General features: G+C 59.6%; 1 protein-coding gene across 1 annotated transcript; it reads right to left on the reverse strand.

Annotated features, from left to right (window-relative positions):
• Nucleotides 1-2,499: 2,499 nt before the first annotated feature.
• Nucleotides 2,500-13,356, reverse strand: MAP2K2 (mitogen-activated protein kinase kinase 2). Its single transcript, XM_077788837.2, has 11 exons — nucleotides 13,251-13,356; nucleotides 11,957-12,167; nucleotides 10,528-10,674; nucleotides 9,918-9,995; nucleotides 9,507-9,558; nucleotides 9,295-9,419; nucleotides 7,174-7,387; nucleotides 6,392-6,456; nucleotides 5,588-5,649; nucleotides 4,991-5,036; nucleotides 2,500-4,260 (listed from the first exon to the last, which is right to left on the reverse strand). The coding sequence occupies exons 1-11, from the start codon at nucleotides 13,334-13,336 to the stop codon at nucleotides 4,150-4,152; spliced, it is 1,197 nt and encodes a 398-aa protein (XP_077644963.1). The 5' UTR covers nucleotides 13,337-13,356; the 3' UTR covers nucleotides 2,500-4,149.
• Between the last annotated feature and the right edge of the window lie 239 nt (nucleotides 13,357-13,595).

The raw sequence follows: 13,595 nt of genomic DNA on the forward strand, positions 1-13,595 counted from the left end.
TCACACGGTGTCACCTCCCCCCCTCCCCCCGTCACTGTCACACAGACCCCAGACCCACGCGTGTCATACGGTGTCACCTCCCCCCCTCCCCCCGTCACTGTCATACAGACCCCAGACCCACGCGTGTCACATCATGGGGCACCTCCCGCTGCAATATCACATGACCCCAGACCCACTCGTGTCCCCACTGGGCCACCCCCAGGTCCCGTCTGGGTCACCCTGCCCACGGGTCACCCCACGGGCCACCCGGGTGTCCCCAAGACCCTCTTGTGTCATCCCACGGGGCACCTTCGCCGGCCCCAGACCCACTCGTGTCCCCACCGGGCGCCTCTTCGAGCCCCTTCTGTGTCACCCTATTCACCTGTCACCTCCCTGGGGCACCTCCGTGCTCCCCAAACCCACGGGTGACACCCCACAGGTCCCTTCTGTGTCACCCTATTCACCTGTCACCCCCTGGGGCACCTCCGTGCTCCCCAAACCCACGGGTGTCACCCCACGGGGCACCCCTCGGGCCCTCTGGGTCATCCTTTATGTGTCACACCCCCAAAGCCACTCGTGTCACCCCTCGGGTCACCCCTTTCCGCGCCCCCAGACCCACGCGTGTCCCCACGGATCCCCCCAAACCCACTCGGGTCCCCCCCACGGACACCTCCCCGCGCCCCTCCGGGTCACCCCCCCTTGGCTGTCACCTCCCCACGCCCCCAGCCCCACTCGCGTCACCCCACCAGGTCCCTCCCTCCCTCGCTGGGTGCCACCCTCCGTGTCCCCCGTGGCCCCGCAGCCCTCCCCGTCCACTCGTGTCCCTCGGGACCCCCCCGCCCGCTGCCCCCCCACGCTGGGGAGGGGACACGGAGCCCAAGGTCACGGTGGGCTCCGAGCCAGCCCGGCAAGGACGGGACGAGCCGGGCGGGCCCGCCCGGGGCCGGGGGGGACACGGGGACACGGCCGCGCTGTCCCCACCCGGGCGGGGCCGCGAGCAGCTCCCGCAATTCCAGCGTGGAAATATAAAAAAAAAAAAAGCCCCAAAAAAGCCCCAAAAAAGCGAGATTTTCGGTGGGGGTTTGGGATTCCTAAAGGAAGGGAACGCAACAGCAAAGCTTTGCTCGGCCCCGCACACCGCCCCCTTCCCCAACCCCCTCCCGCTCCGGGGGTCCCGTTCCGCGCTCGGCTCCTCGGGATTTCCCCTTTTCCCCCTTTTTTTACCCTTAAATAACCCCGGCTCAGCTCCTCGCCCGCCCCTCACCCTTCCCCCGCCCCCCGGGGGTGGGTTCTGGGTCATTAACGCCATTGAGCAGGTGGGGAAACTGAGGCACGACGGGGAAGCGCGGCGGGGGGTGGGGATTGAGGGGTCCCTAAAGCCCCAAGCGGAGTGGGGGGAGGGTTCAGGAGGTTTTTGGGGTGGGGTTTGGGGTGGGGTTTGGGGTGGGGGGGCCCGTCCCTGCCGTGCCCCAGCAGCCCCAGCTCCCGACTGCTTTCGCTTTCCCCCAGCACGCCTCGGGCACGCCCGGGGTGCCCCCCAGAAATATGAACCCCCAAAGTGCCCCCCCCTGCACCGAGACCCCCCCCAAAATCAGCACCCGTGAGGTTGGGTGGGGGAGAGAACCCCAACTCCCCGCACTGTGCCCTAAAAATTGAACAGGGGTTGGGGATCCCCTCCTTTTCCAGCCTGGGCACCCCCAATTCCTCCCTGCACCCCCAAAATCCCACTGTGGTAGAAAGGCCGTGGTCACCCCCACCCTGGGGACCCCACGGGACCCCCCCCAATTCCCAGCTGGCACCAGTGGAAGCTGGCACAGCTCCCAGGGGTGCAGTGGGGCCATCCCGGGCTCTGCAGGGCACCCCAGAGCCGTGGGGGACCCCAAAACATCAGGAAAAAAACAAACCAGGACCTCCCCAAAGCAGCACCACGGGAGCCTGGAGTCAGGGACCAGAGCATGGGACCCCCAAAAGTGCCCCTGAAGGAGCCTGGAATTAGGGAATGGCACCACGGAACCCCCAAAAATGCCCCAGAAGGAGCTGGAATTAGGGATGGAACCACGGAACCCCCAAAAGTGCCCCAGAAGGAGCTGGAATTAGGGATGGCACCATGGACCCCCCAAAAACGCCACTGCAGGTGCCTGGAATTTGGGATGACACTGTGCTGGTGTCACCCTGTGGGCCCTTGCATCATTCACAGCACAAAAACTGCAAAATATTTTCCCATTTTGGGCCAAATTTGTTTGGTTTTTTTTTTCAGCTTTGCCCAGCTCCTGCTCACCCTAAATATTGAACACCCCTAAATATTTTTCATCCCCCAAATATTTCCAAGTTAGGTTTTAAGGTTCTTGGATTCTATATCCATCCCGTCCGGGGCTGCCTCGTGCCAGGATAATTTCGGTGTCTCCTGCTTCCACTGGAGGGCCAGCACATCCCAGGGAGAGCTCCCAGAGCTCCCGGCTGGAATTCCGGCTCCAAAGGGGTTAAACTCACCCGGGGGCACAACCGAGGAGAGAAACCGCCTGGAAATGTAAAGTGCCGTTTATTTATTATTTTCCCTCCCTCCCCATCCATGATGAAAATATCGAGTTTAAAAAAAAAAAAAAAAAAATTAATTGCACCACCAAACTGCTCCATCCACACTCTCCTCCTCCTCCTCCTCTTCTTCTTCCTCCTCCAAAACCCAGCACCAAAACCTATGGAAAATAGCCCGAAAATTGAGGAACCTTCCCTGCTTCCCACATAAAATCAGAGGCAAAATCCACCACATCGAGCACCCCATGGCTCCAGGGCAGCTTGGCCAGGCATGAGCTGAGCCAGCAAGCACAGACCCCTCAAATCTGGGGTGTTCTCCCCAAAATTGGAGTGTTCCCCCCCAAAAAATTGGGATGTCCTCCCATTTGGGGATGTGGCTGCCCTGTGGATTGGCCCCAGGCAGGGCAGTGCCTTCGTCCTGTGCTGGAAAACAGGAAAGGAAAAGGGATGAGGAATTCGGGGTTACCCAGCCCTGGGAGTTAATTTTTGGGGGGGCTGCCATGGTGGGACCCAGGGCAGGCAGGGGGATGGCAGCTGCTAGCCTGACCGAGTGAAAAACAACCAAAAAAAAAATAGAAGGAAACCACCAAAAAATTCCCACCAAACTTCCAAAATGCTCACGGGGGGGCTCAGGGATTGCCAAGCCCACGTGGGGTGAGGAGGGGAATAATTCACCCCAAAATCCACGCGGTGGGAAGGGAGGGGATCGGGGCCTGGGGGGCTGCAAGGTCCTCGATGGGAGGGACAACCCAGGGACAATGTGGGCTCGGGGTGGTTCTTCCCTGGCCAGGGGGCTCCGACAGGGAATCCTGGAGCTCTGCCACATCCACAGTGGCTGAGGCCACCCCTGGGATGGGCTGGAGGCAGCTGGAGGGGGAAAATGCAGCCTGGAGGGTTCCCTGTGCCCATTATGGGATCAGGAGAGGGAGCCCAGCCCCGGGCAGGGCTGCCGGGAACAGCCAGGCTCTGCCTCCAGCTCTCCGGGCAAGGAAAATCCAAAATCCACTCTCTGCCCTCACCTGGACACTGAGAGGTGGGAGCCATCCCCATCCCATTCCTCTGTCCTCGGCCCCATGGATCCACCCCTCCCCTGAACATCCAGCTCAGGACAAGGGCAGGCTTCCAAAGAACCCTTTAAAAATCAAAGCAGCACCAATTTCTGCTCTGCCCAGAGCCCAGCTGCGTCCCCAGGCAGGACAGTGACACTGCTCTGGGCCACCCCGGGCAGGGTTTCTCCATTCCTGATCCCCCTGATTCTCCATCCCAGAGAGAAAACCAGGGATGATGAGGTGAAGCATCAGCTGCCCCTCATCCCCACCTCACCTCACACCCTCCATTCCCTTCCTTTTTAACCCGACTGAACACATTTCCAAAAAAAAAAAAAAAAAAAATCCGAACCAAAACAAAAATAAACCCAAAATAAAGAAAAAAACCAACATAAGCAGCACCACAATTCCCAAGTGTCAGGAGCTCCAGAGCTGGAGCAGAGGCCTGGAGCACCCCCGGATCCGAAGGGACCGATCCCGGAGGATGGAGCCGCTCGGGGGGCCGGAGCTCTTTTGGCGCTGGGGCTCGGCGGGCTGGGAGGGAGGAAGGAGGAGAGGAAGCGGTGCCAGAGGCAGGAGTGCCAGGCCGGGCTCACATGGCAGCTCGGGTGGGAGTGCTGGGCTGGTTCAGCCGCAGCGTCCGGCACAGCCAGCCCGCGAAATCCACCTCCTCCACCTCGGAGCGCTTGATGAACGTGTGGCTCTGCAAGCACAGGGGAAAACACGGTCAGGAACACCCCAGAGGAGCATCCCAGATGCCAAAAAGCCAACCCTGTGCTGTGGGATATGCCCTGGAGAGGGGGGGAAGATCCTGGTGCCAGATCCTGGAAAGAGGATTTGGGGAAAACATTTGTTCCTTGCAGCCCTCTCACCATCAGAGGAAGGATTCCTTCCTAATCTCCCATCCATCCCTGCCCGCTGGCAGTGGGAGCCATTCCCTGGGTCCTGTCCCTCCATCCCTTGTCCCAAATCCCTCTCCTGGTGTCTCTTCAGGCTCTGGAAGGGCTCTGAGCTCTCCCTGGAGCTTCTCCTCTCCAGAGGGGCTCCAGGCCCTCCTCTGGACTCTCTCCAGCAGCTCCAGCTCCTTCTGCAGCTGTCCCGGAGCTGGAGGAGCTCTGCAGGTGGGGTCTCACCTGCATCTCCCCTTTCCCTGCTGCCCAGGACTCTGCTGGATCTCTGGGATGGGAGCACAGCTGGGATCCAGCCCCCAGTGCCACCCATGTGCCCGGGTGAGGAGCCAGGGCTGTCCCAGCACCTCAGCAGAGCCTGGCCAGGCTCCCAGCAGAGATCCAGCACGGGGTAAAGGGGGTCAGTCCCTCCCTCCGCCTCATCCCGAGCTCAGCCTGAGAATTCCCAACCTTTGGAGCAAGAGGGATGGGGCAGCAGCTGGCAGAGCCACCCCAGCGCAGCAGAAAAATCCTCTCCCCACTCACCATCAGCATCTTCAGATCTGCTCGTTCTGCTGGGTTTTTAATTAAGCTGAAATGAGAAGAAGAGAGAGAAGCCACGGTGAGATTCCTTGTGGGAATGTGGGGATCAGGCTGGAGAAGCTTCACCCAAAGCCCTGGGAGGCCCCAGCCCTGCCAGCTCAGCTCCCAGGGAGAGCTGCAGGATCCCTCTCTTCCAGACTGTGGGGACAAATTGTGCCCTGCAAATGGAGAAAAGGCCCTAAAGCTTGCCAGGAATCTGGGATTTTTTTTTTTTTTTTTTTTTAATATCCAATCTCTGGTTTACTGGGAGCTCTGGCAGCACCTTCAGGTGTCCCTGTGCCCATGGGGTGACTCAGCCCCAGGATCTGCTCCACCACCCCCCTTACCAAGCTCAGATTTAAAAGGAGCTGGGATCCTGCTCAGCAACCCCACAAATAAATTGCTTTTATTCCAACCCCTCCCAAGGCAGGAGCTCCCAGCACAAGGTGGAATCAGGCAGGGAGGGAGAGAGAGATCAGGCAGAACACAGAGGGTGGAGCTGCAGAGCTGTCAAGGAGCACGTCCAAGCCTCCACCTTCAGCCAGGAGATGAAATCCTCACCATTTATTTACAAACTCCTGGAAATCTTGTGTGAAGACTCCACTTGGCAGCTTGGGAGGTGGCTGTGGAGAGAAGGAAAAGGGGTTCCTGCACCACTCCTGTGTTACTGTGCCAAAAATCAGCATCAGCTGCAGTGTCAGGGAGCTGTGCTCTACAGCCACTCTCATCCTCCTCATCCTCACTGCTTTTCCAGCCAGGAAAACCCTTCCCTGCCATTCCTTTCCTTGCTGTTCCAGCTCGCTCTGCATCTGGGGGACCCCACACTGAACCCCAGCCACAGCTGGGAAATCACCAAGCATCCCAATCCTAAATCCAACCTCACAAATCCCAGCTCTGGCCATTCCTATGGCTTATGAAACAATCCCAAAATGAGAATTTTCCATCACATTGGGAAGGGAAGCTGCCCTTTCCACTTGTTTGTGAGAGCTGTTCTTGCAGGGTGGGTAGGACCAGGGGAATGGCCTTAAGCTGAAGGAGGGAAGGTTTACGTGGGATTTTGGGAAGAAATTCCTCCCTGGGAGGGTGGGAGGCCCTGGGATGGATTTCCCAGAGCAGCCGTGGCTGCCCCTGGATCCCTGGAAGTGTCCAAAGCCAGGCTGGAGCAGCCAGGGACAGCGGGAGGTGACTCTGCCATGGCAGGGCTGGCACTGGATGAGCTTTAAGTTCCTTCCAACCCAAACCCAAACCATTCTGAGATTCCACGAGTGACCAAACATTCTAGATCCCACCCTGACTCAGCAGAGCAGGGACATCCCGTGGAACCTCTGGGAATCCCAGCAGAGCCCTGGGAAAACGAACACCTACCTCATTAACGATGTAATCCAGCAGCTCAAAGATGGCCATGGCAGGCCTGGTGTCCATCCCGTGGCCTGGGGGGGTGACACGACACAAAAAGTGCTGAGAGGCTGCTCAGGGCTCAGTTTGGGGTGAAAAACACGACTTTGGGGGGAGCTCTGCTGGGAGAGGCTGAGGCAGCTCCCAGGGGAATTGAGTCATGGTTAAAGAGGAACCAAGTTCATTCCCAGAATTTGGATTTCTTTCAGCAGACCTTCAGTCCAGATTTATTTATGTTTGGACAGCACCAGACCATCTACGCTGGCTGCTCCCAAGGAAATGGCTCCAGCAGAGCCTCCCTGGAATCCCGGTGCCGTTTGGTGCTTCTGTGAGAGCTCCCAGCAAAGCTCTTCCCAAAAAGCTGCCACAGGCTTGAGGAGAACCTGAGGCAGCTCAGGCAAAGCCTGAGGAGCACAAGGGGCTGTGACAATGTCCCTCAAGCCATCCTCTCCACGGGAGCCACGTTCCAGCTGTGCCCACAGCACGAGGGGCTGAGCCTTTCTGTGGGACACGGGAGGGTCTGTAAGGAGCCCACGGAGCCTTCAACAGATCCCAAATCCATCCCCACGCTCCCACCTCGACTCCACCGACCTGTGGCGGGGTGGGCCGTGCCGGAGCGCCGTCCGTGACTTCCCTGGGAACGTTCCCACCAGAGCCTCCTCCAGGGCGGCTCTCCCAGCCGCCCCAGCCGGATCCCAACCCCGCTCATCCCCCATGGAAGCGTTGCTGCCGATGCACACCACAGCCCCTACCACTGACGGGGCGTCCTGGGGGCCTGGCCCGCGGCGAGATGCTGGGGGACTCTCCCTCCGCCCCGTCCACCACAGGACGGCCAAAAATTGCTTCCAGTTCCTTGGAGTCTGGCGGGGGGATTGGGTACCTTCCGATCGACAGCTCCACTAGGGACAGCCCCATGCTCCAGATGTCCGACTGCACCGAGTAGTGCGTGCCCTGCAGGCGCTCGGGCTGCGGGGAGAGCACAGCGGGGTCAGGGGGAACGGGATAATGGCACTGGGAACGGGATAATGGCACTGGGAACGGGATAATGGCACTGGGAATGGGAACAGGGATAATGGGGAGAGCACAGCCGGGGTCAGGGGGAACGGGAATGAGATAATGGCACTGGGAACGGGAATGGGAATGGGGATAATGGCACTGGGAACGGGAATGGGAACGGGGATAATGGCACTGGGAATGGGGATAATGGGGAGAGCACAGCTGGGGTCAGGGGGAACGGGAATGGGAATGGGAACGGGAATGGGGATAATGGCACTGGGAATGGGGATAATGGGGAGAGCACAGCGGGGTCAGGGGGAACGGGATAATGGCACTGGGAATGGGAATGGGGATAATGGCACTGGGAATGGGATAATGGGGAGAGCACAGCCGGGGTCAGGGGGAACGGGAATGGGAATGGGGATAATGGCACTGGGAATGGGGATAATGGGGAGAGCACAGCGGGGGTCAGGGGGAACGGGAACGGGATAATGGCACTGGAAACGGGAATGGGAACGGGGATAATGGGGAGAGCACAGCAGGGTCAGGGGGAATGGGAATGGGATAATGGCACTGGGAACGGGAATGGGAATGGGGATAATGGCTCTGGGAATGGGAACAGGGATAATGGCACAGGGAACAGGGATAATGCAGAAAGCACAGAGAGGGGCTAAGGGGAAAACTGGAATAGGGATAACAGCACTGGGAATGGGGGATAACAGCACCCAGGGCATGGGAATGGGGATAACAGCACTGGGAATGGGGGATAACAGCACCCAGGGCATGGGAATGGGGATAACAGCACTGGGAATGGGAATAACAGCACTGGGAATGGGGGATAACAGCACTGGGAATGGGGGATAACGGCACCCAGGGCATGGGAATGGGGATAACAGCACTTGGAATGCCCAAAGGCCTGGGTTCCAAGGGAACTGGAGAAGGACTTTGGACAAGGGACAGGACACAGCGAATGGCTTCCCACTGCCAAAGGCAGGGATGGATGGGATATTGGGCAGGAATTCTGCCCTGGGAGGGTGGGCAGGCCCTGGCACAGAGTGCCCAGAGCAGCCGTGGCTGCCCCTGGATCCCTGGAAGTGTCCAAGGCCAGGCTGGAGCAGCCTGGGACGGTGGAAGTGTCCCTGCCACGGCAGAAGTAGGACCAAACAATTCTGCAATTCTGGAATATCCCAAAGGCCTCTCCATGGCAGCTCTCCAGGGAAAGGACAGTCCCAGAAGGATCATGTGCAAAAGGGATGGAAAAGAAGGATGATGTGCAGACAAAAGCACTTGGAGCTTCTCATCCACACTCCCAACTCAGCAGCACTCCCAGCTACTTGTGTTTGGGAGTCTGGAACACCCAGCAGGAACCTATTTCCCTGTGTGCTAAAATCTAAGGAACTCAGCTTATCCATAAAAATGTATTTTCCTGCTCTCTGCTGTTAACACCAAAGAGGAATCAGAGGAGAAGAAAATCCACTTGAGGTTTTGGCTATTAAAATAAAAAATTAGAAATAAATCAATCCATGCAAGTCATGCCCACTGGCAGCTCTGAGGCAGCTTGGAGCCAGGGCCTGGGAGCAGAGGGGACAGGATTTTTAAATAGCCCCTGTGTAACTATAACTGCACTTGAATAACCATTCCCAAAATACAGGAGCAGCTCAGACCTCAGGATCCTTCCCTGGGAGGGTGGGCAGGCCCTGGCACAGGTTCCTAGAGAAGCTGTGGCTGCCCCTAGATCCCTGGAAGTGCCCAAGGCCAGGCTGGACAAGGATTGGAGCAACCTGGGACAGTGGAAAGCGTCCCTGTGAACAGGATGGGGATGGAAACAGCTGAGATGAACCCAAATTACCCAAAAACCCCAGGTGGAAGGAACTTACAGACATGTAGGACCGAGTTCCCACAAAGGAGTTGGCCATGGAGTCAATGAGCTGCCCGCTGACCCCGAAATCACAGAGCTTAATCTCCCCTCGGGAATTCACCAGGATGTTGGAGGGTTTCACATCTGGGAACAGCGAGAGAGGGGAGTGTGAAGGTGGCTCTGGGTGACACCTGGCACTGCAGGCTGGGCGTTCCAGGGCCCTGCTCTCACCTCTGTGCATGATTTGGTGCTTCTCCCGCAGATAGGCCAGGCCCCGTAGAACCTGGGAGGAACCCAAAGGCTGCATCAGAGCAGAGCTTTGCCCTCAGCTCAAGGAGAGCTGCCCTGTGGTGCCCATGTCCCTCAGGGTTTGCAATTTACCCCCAGATCCGTCACACATTTTGGGTGAACCACCCAAAAAAGCTTCTCCCAAACCTCCTCAAAGTGAAGGCAGCACTATGCAGAGGAGCTGGAGGTGGGGAAAAGGGCTGGGAATATTTCCCCTCTGCTCTGGCCTCTTGGCCCAGGAAAGTGCAGTCCCCAGGACTGGGAAACACAGCAAGTTTCCAGGGCAGCCCGGCATTATTTCCAATCCCTGCCCAGCAAATCCCCCCTGGAAGCCTGAGCAGCCCCACCACTCACCGCTATACTGACTTTGCCCAGGATTTCCTCAGGAATTCTTTTGGCTTCTTTCAGTACTTGATCCAAAGAGCCACCATCCTGAAATAAAGAACATGGGAATGATCAACACAGCAATTCCCAGCAGGAAAACAGAGCAGCTGGGTGGGCAGGGGAGCAGGTGGAGGGTGACCAGCACTGAGCACACTCCTTTTCCAGCCAAAGAAAAGGATCTGGTGATCTGAGCTCAGGTTTATCGCTGAAAACTTTTTTTTTTTTTAACAGCTCTGCTTCTGTTGGTTCTTTGCTTCCTTTCATCGGTGTAAATGCCAAGATGGTGCTGATTTGAAGGAGAAATAACATCATTCTCTACCAGAAACAACAGAATATGTTCACTGGGCCTCTCAGCAGGCTCTGCAGAGCAGTGGGCTGGCAACATTTCCGTTTGGCCAAGCCCCAAACCTCTGCTTCCTCTTCCCAAAAGTTGCTGTCTCCCTCATTCCGAGGCCTGAGCAGGAATGTGTGGCTCCCACCAGGAGCAGAGTGGCCCGAGCAGGGAGCTGCCAGTGCCCCAGGGCACTGAGCTGGCAGGGAGAGGGCACGGGGAGGGTGCAGGGCAGGGGCAGGGCCTCACCATGTGCTCCATGCAGATGGAGATCTCCCCGTCGCTGTAGAAGGCTCCGTAAAACCCCACGATGTAGGGGGAGTTGCACTCGTGCAGCACCTGCAGCTCCCGGATGATCTGGTTCCTGATGGCTGGCTTGATTTCCAAATGGATCAGCTGCCAAGAGAGAGAAAACAGGAGAGGTGTGACTCCTGGGAAGGAAAAGAACTGATGGGCAGCAGCCCTGAGTGCTCGGAAGAAATGAGACCTTCAAGGGAGGCGCTGCTTTGGAGCAGGATTTTTCCCATTCTCCCATTTCCCATATTGAGGATAAAGTGCCAGGACACAGGGAATGGCTTCCCACTGCCAAAGGGCAGGGAGAGATGGGATATTGGGGATAAACCCTGTGAGGGTGGTGAGGCCCTGGGATGGAATTCCCAGAGAAGCTGTGGGTGCCTCTGGAAGTGCCTGAGCCAGGTTGGATGGATCCTGGGACAGTGGAAGGTGTCCCAGGCCATGGCCCTGGGTGGGACTGGAGGTCTCTCCGAGCCCATCCAGTGGGGGATTCCAAGGATTCCACGCTGAAGGCAGAGGGAGAGCTCTGTGCTGCCTCAGCCACGGAAGGCGCCGGGATTGCACCGGACACGGGTGGAAAGACGAGTCAGGAGTTTGATCTCAGCCCCTCTGAGTCAGCAGCCAGGAGCATTTTCACAAGCTCTGGAGGTGTTGTAAGAAGGTGCTCCGAGATCAAGGAAACCACAGAAAAGAAAAAGCCCCTGTGAAGTTCTGCACAAGAACGAGCGGCGGCTTTTGGGGCCGCACGTGGGTCAGAGCAGAGTGGGGAGGGAAACACCCTGTGCTGGTGAAAGGAGGCCCTGCCCAGGGAACTGGGTGAGCTGTAAGGCCCCTTCCAACCCAAACCACTCCACGATTCCATGATCCCAGCAGCAGGAAGGAGGAGAGACTCTGGAGGAGGCAGAGCAGTGGTTGTGCTGCTCCTGCCAAGCACAGCCTCTCCCAGCAGGCAGTGAAGCAGCTCCTGATTTTCTACTCCGTGGCACCACTGTGGATGCTCCCAATGAAGGCAAGTCTGAGAGGAACCTCTGTCCCTGCTTGGAATGTCCTTGGGATGTGTTAAATGGGGCTGAGGGACGTGTGTGCTAAACCCATCCCACCTCCTCAGCCACGACCTACAATCCTCAGGAGATCCAATTCCAGTCACTCCATCCATCAGAAAAGGGAAAAAAATAAAACTCCTGTTTTCCAGAGCCCAGGGATCTGTCCCTGGGAGTGCAGCCTCTCCCAAAAGAGAGAGCTCCATCTGGGAGCAGCCAGGACTCTGCTCCTGGCCATGGTGAGGTGGTGAAGGTGCAAATGCAGAGAGAATCCAACCAAACCCAGCCCTCCCCGAGGCAGGGAGAGCTCCAGGTGCTCCCCAGCATTCCCAGTCCCTCGTTACCTTCCGTGCCATAATGAGCCCTGAGGGTTTGTGCTGCACTTTGGTGACCACCCCGCCATTGCCAGCGCCCAGCTCGGAGATCCTCTCGAAGTCATCGTCCTTCAGCTCCCCCACTTTGGCTTTTTGTGTCAGGAAAGCTTCCAGGCGCTTCTTCTGCTGCTCATCCAACTCCAGCTCCTCCAGCTTCTTCTGCAGGTCCACCAGGTTAGCCCTGGAGAGGGGAGGAGGAGATGGGAGACGGTCAGCACCAGGGAAAGGAGGGCGTAGGTGGAAAGTGGAGGGAAATGATGGAAAAGCATTCCCTGACATGTCCTGAGCCCCCAACAATGGGATCACCTGGACAGGGAGACCTGGAGAAGGCCCTGCCCAACACACACAGCCCCTCTGGAGAGGAGCTGGGGAGCAGTCAGGTGTTTTGGGAGAGCCAAGGAACAGGAAAAATCCCTCGGCCCTTAAAGAGGCTGCAGCAGTTGCTGCTCCCTGTCCCGGGGAGCCAAACTTGGCTTTGGCTGTGTAACACGAGAAGGGCCTTCCATGGGGTCCAGCAGCTCCGTTACACCCCCACCCCAAATGCTGAGCACAAAGGGGGGTCTGTGCTCCCCCAGCACCAGCTGCCGAGCCCCCGCCGCCTGTGCCAGCTCCAGCTGCTCTGTCCCAGTTGCTGCCACCCCCTTGTCCCTCCTCACCCACACCGGGACGTGTCGGGAGGGTCTCACCCCATCCCTTCCCTCAGCACCCCACCCACCCCCTCCAGCACCTCTCACCCCACATGTCCCACCTGCCGAGCCCCCACTGCTGCCCCTCAGACCCTGGGTCCCTACCCCAGCTCCACCCTGGGTCTCCAGGCCTGCTTCCCTGCGGTTCCAGGCCTGGATCCGGCACTCCCCAGGCTTGAGCTGCCCCTGCGAACCGGGGGGGCCGGAGCAGCCTCCCCCTGCCCGTCCCATCCCCACCCCAGCCCCTTCCAAGCCCCAACCTCCTCCCCGGCAATGCCTCCCTGACCCTAACCTGCCCCACATCGGGCCCACCCAGCCCCCGGGCCCGTCCCAGCCCCCCGGGACCTTCCCTGCTCCCCCCTCAGACCTTCCCAGGCCTCCCCAAACCCGTCCCGACTCCTCCAGGCCTCCCCTGGCCTTCCCCGCGCCCCGTACCCGCCGTGCCCCGACCCCCCGGGCCCGGTGCCCGCTCTGTCCCGGCCTCCCCGGTCAGCCCAGGCCCGGTGTCCCCCCCCGGCCCCGCGTCCCCCCCAAGCGCAGCCCCGCCGCCGGGGCGGTCCCGGCCGGGCCTGACTCACTCAGCGGAGCCGTCGGGGCTGGGCCCCTCGGCGGCGCTGGGGGCGATGTTGAGGGCGGGCAGCACCGGCTTCCTCTTGGCCGGCATGGCCGGGCCGGGCCGCGCCTGCGGGGCGGGGGCGCGGCCGGCGCGGGGGCGCGCGGGGGCGGGGCCGGGGCGGGGCCCGCGCGGGCCAATCGGGGCGGGGCCGAGCCCGGGGGCGGGGCCGGGGCCCGCGCGGGCCAATCGGGGCGGGGCCGAGCCCGGGGGCGGGGCCGGGCCGGCACGGACCAATCGGGGCGGGGCCGAGCCCGGGGGCGGGGCCGGCGCGGGGCCGCGGTCGGGCCCGTGGAGGCGGGACCGGGGG

The sequence above is a fragment of the Lonchura striata genome, chromosome 28 (assembly GCF_050655825.1).
Source record: "Lonchura striata isolate lonStrDom1 chromosome 28, ASM5065582v1, whole genome shotgun sequence".
Classification (NCBI taxonomy): Eukaryota; Metazoa; Chordata; class Aves; order Passeriformes; family Estrildidae; genus Lonchura; species Lonchura striata.

Excerpts from the sequence above, each read along its gene's own strand:
- MAP2K2 (XM_077788837.2), bottom strand. The coding sequence starts at position 13,336 with ATGCCGGCCAAGAGGAAGCCGGTGCTGCCCGCCCTCAACATCGCCCCC. Across the intron at positions 10,675-11,956 it reads GGCTCATTATGGCACGGAAG|CTGATCCATTTGGAAATCAA; the intron begins GTAACGAGGGAC and ends CTCTCTTGGCAG. Across the intron at positions 9,996-10,527 it reads CCATCTGCATGGAGCACATG|GATGGTGGCTCTTTGGATCA; the intron begins GTGAGGCCCTGC and ends TCTTTATTTCAG.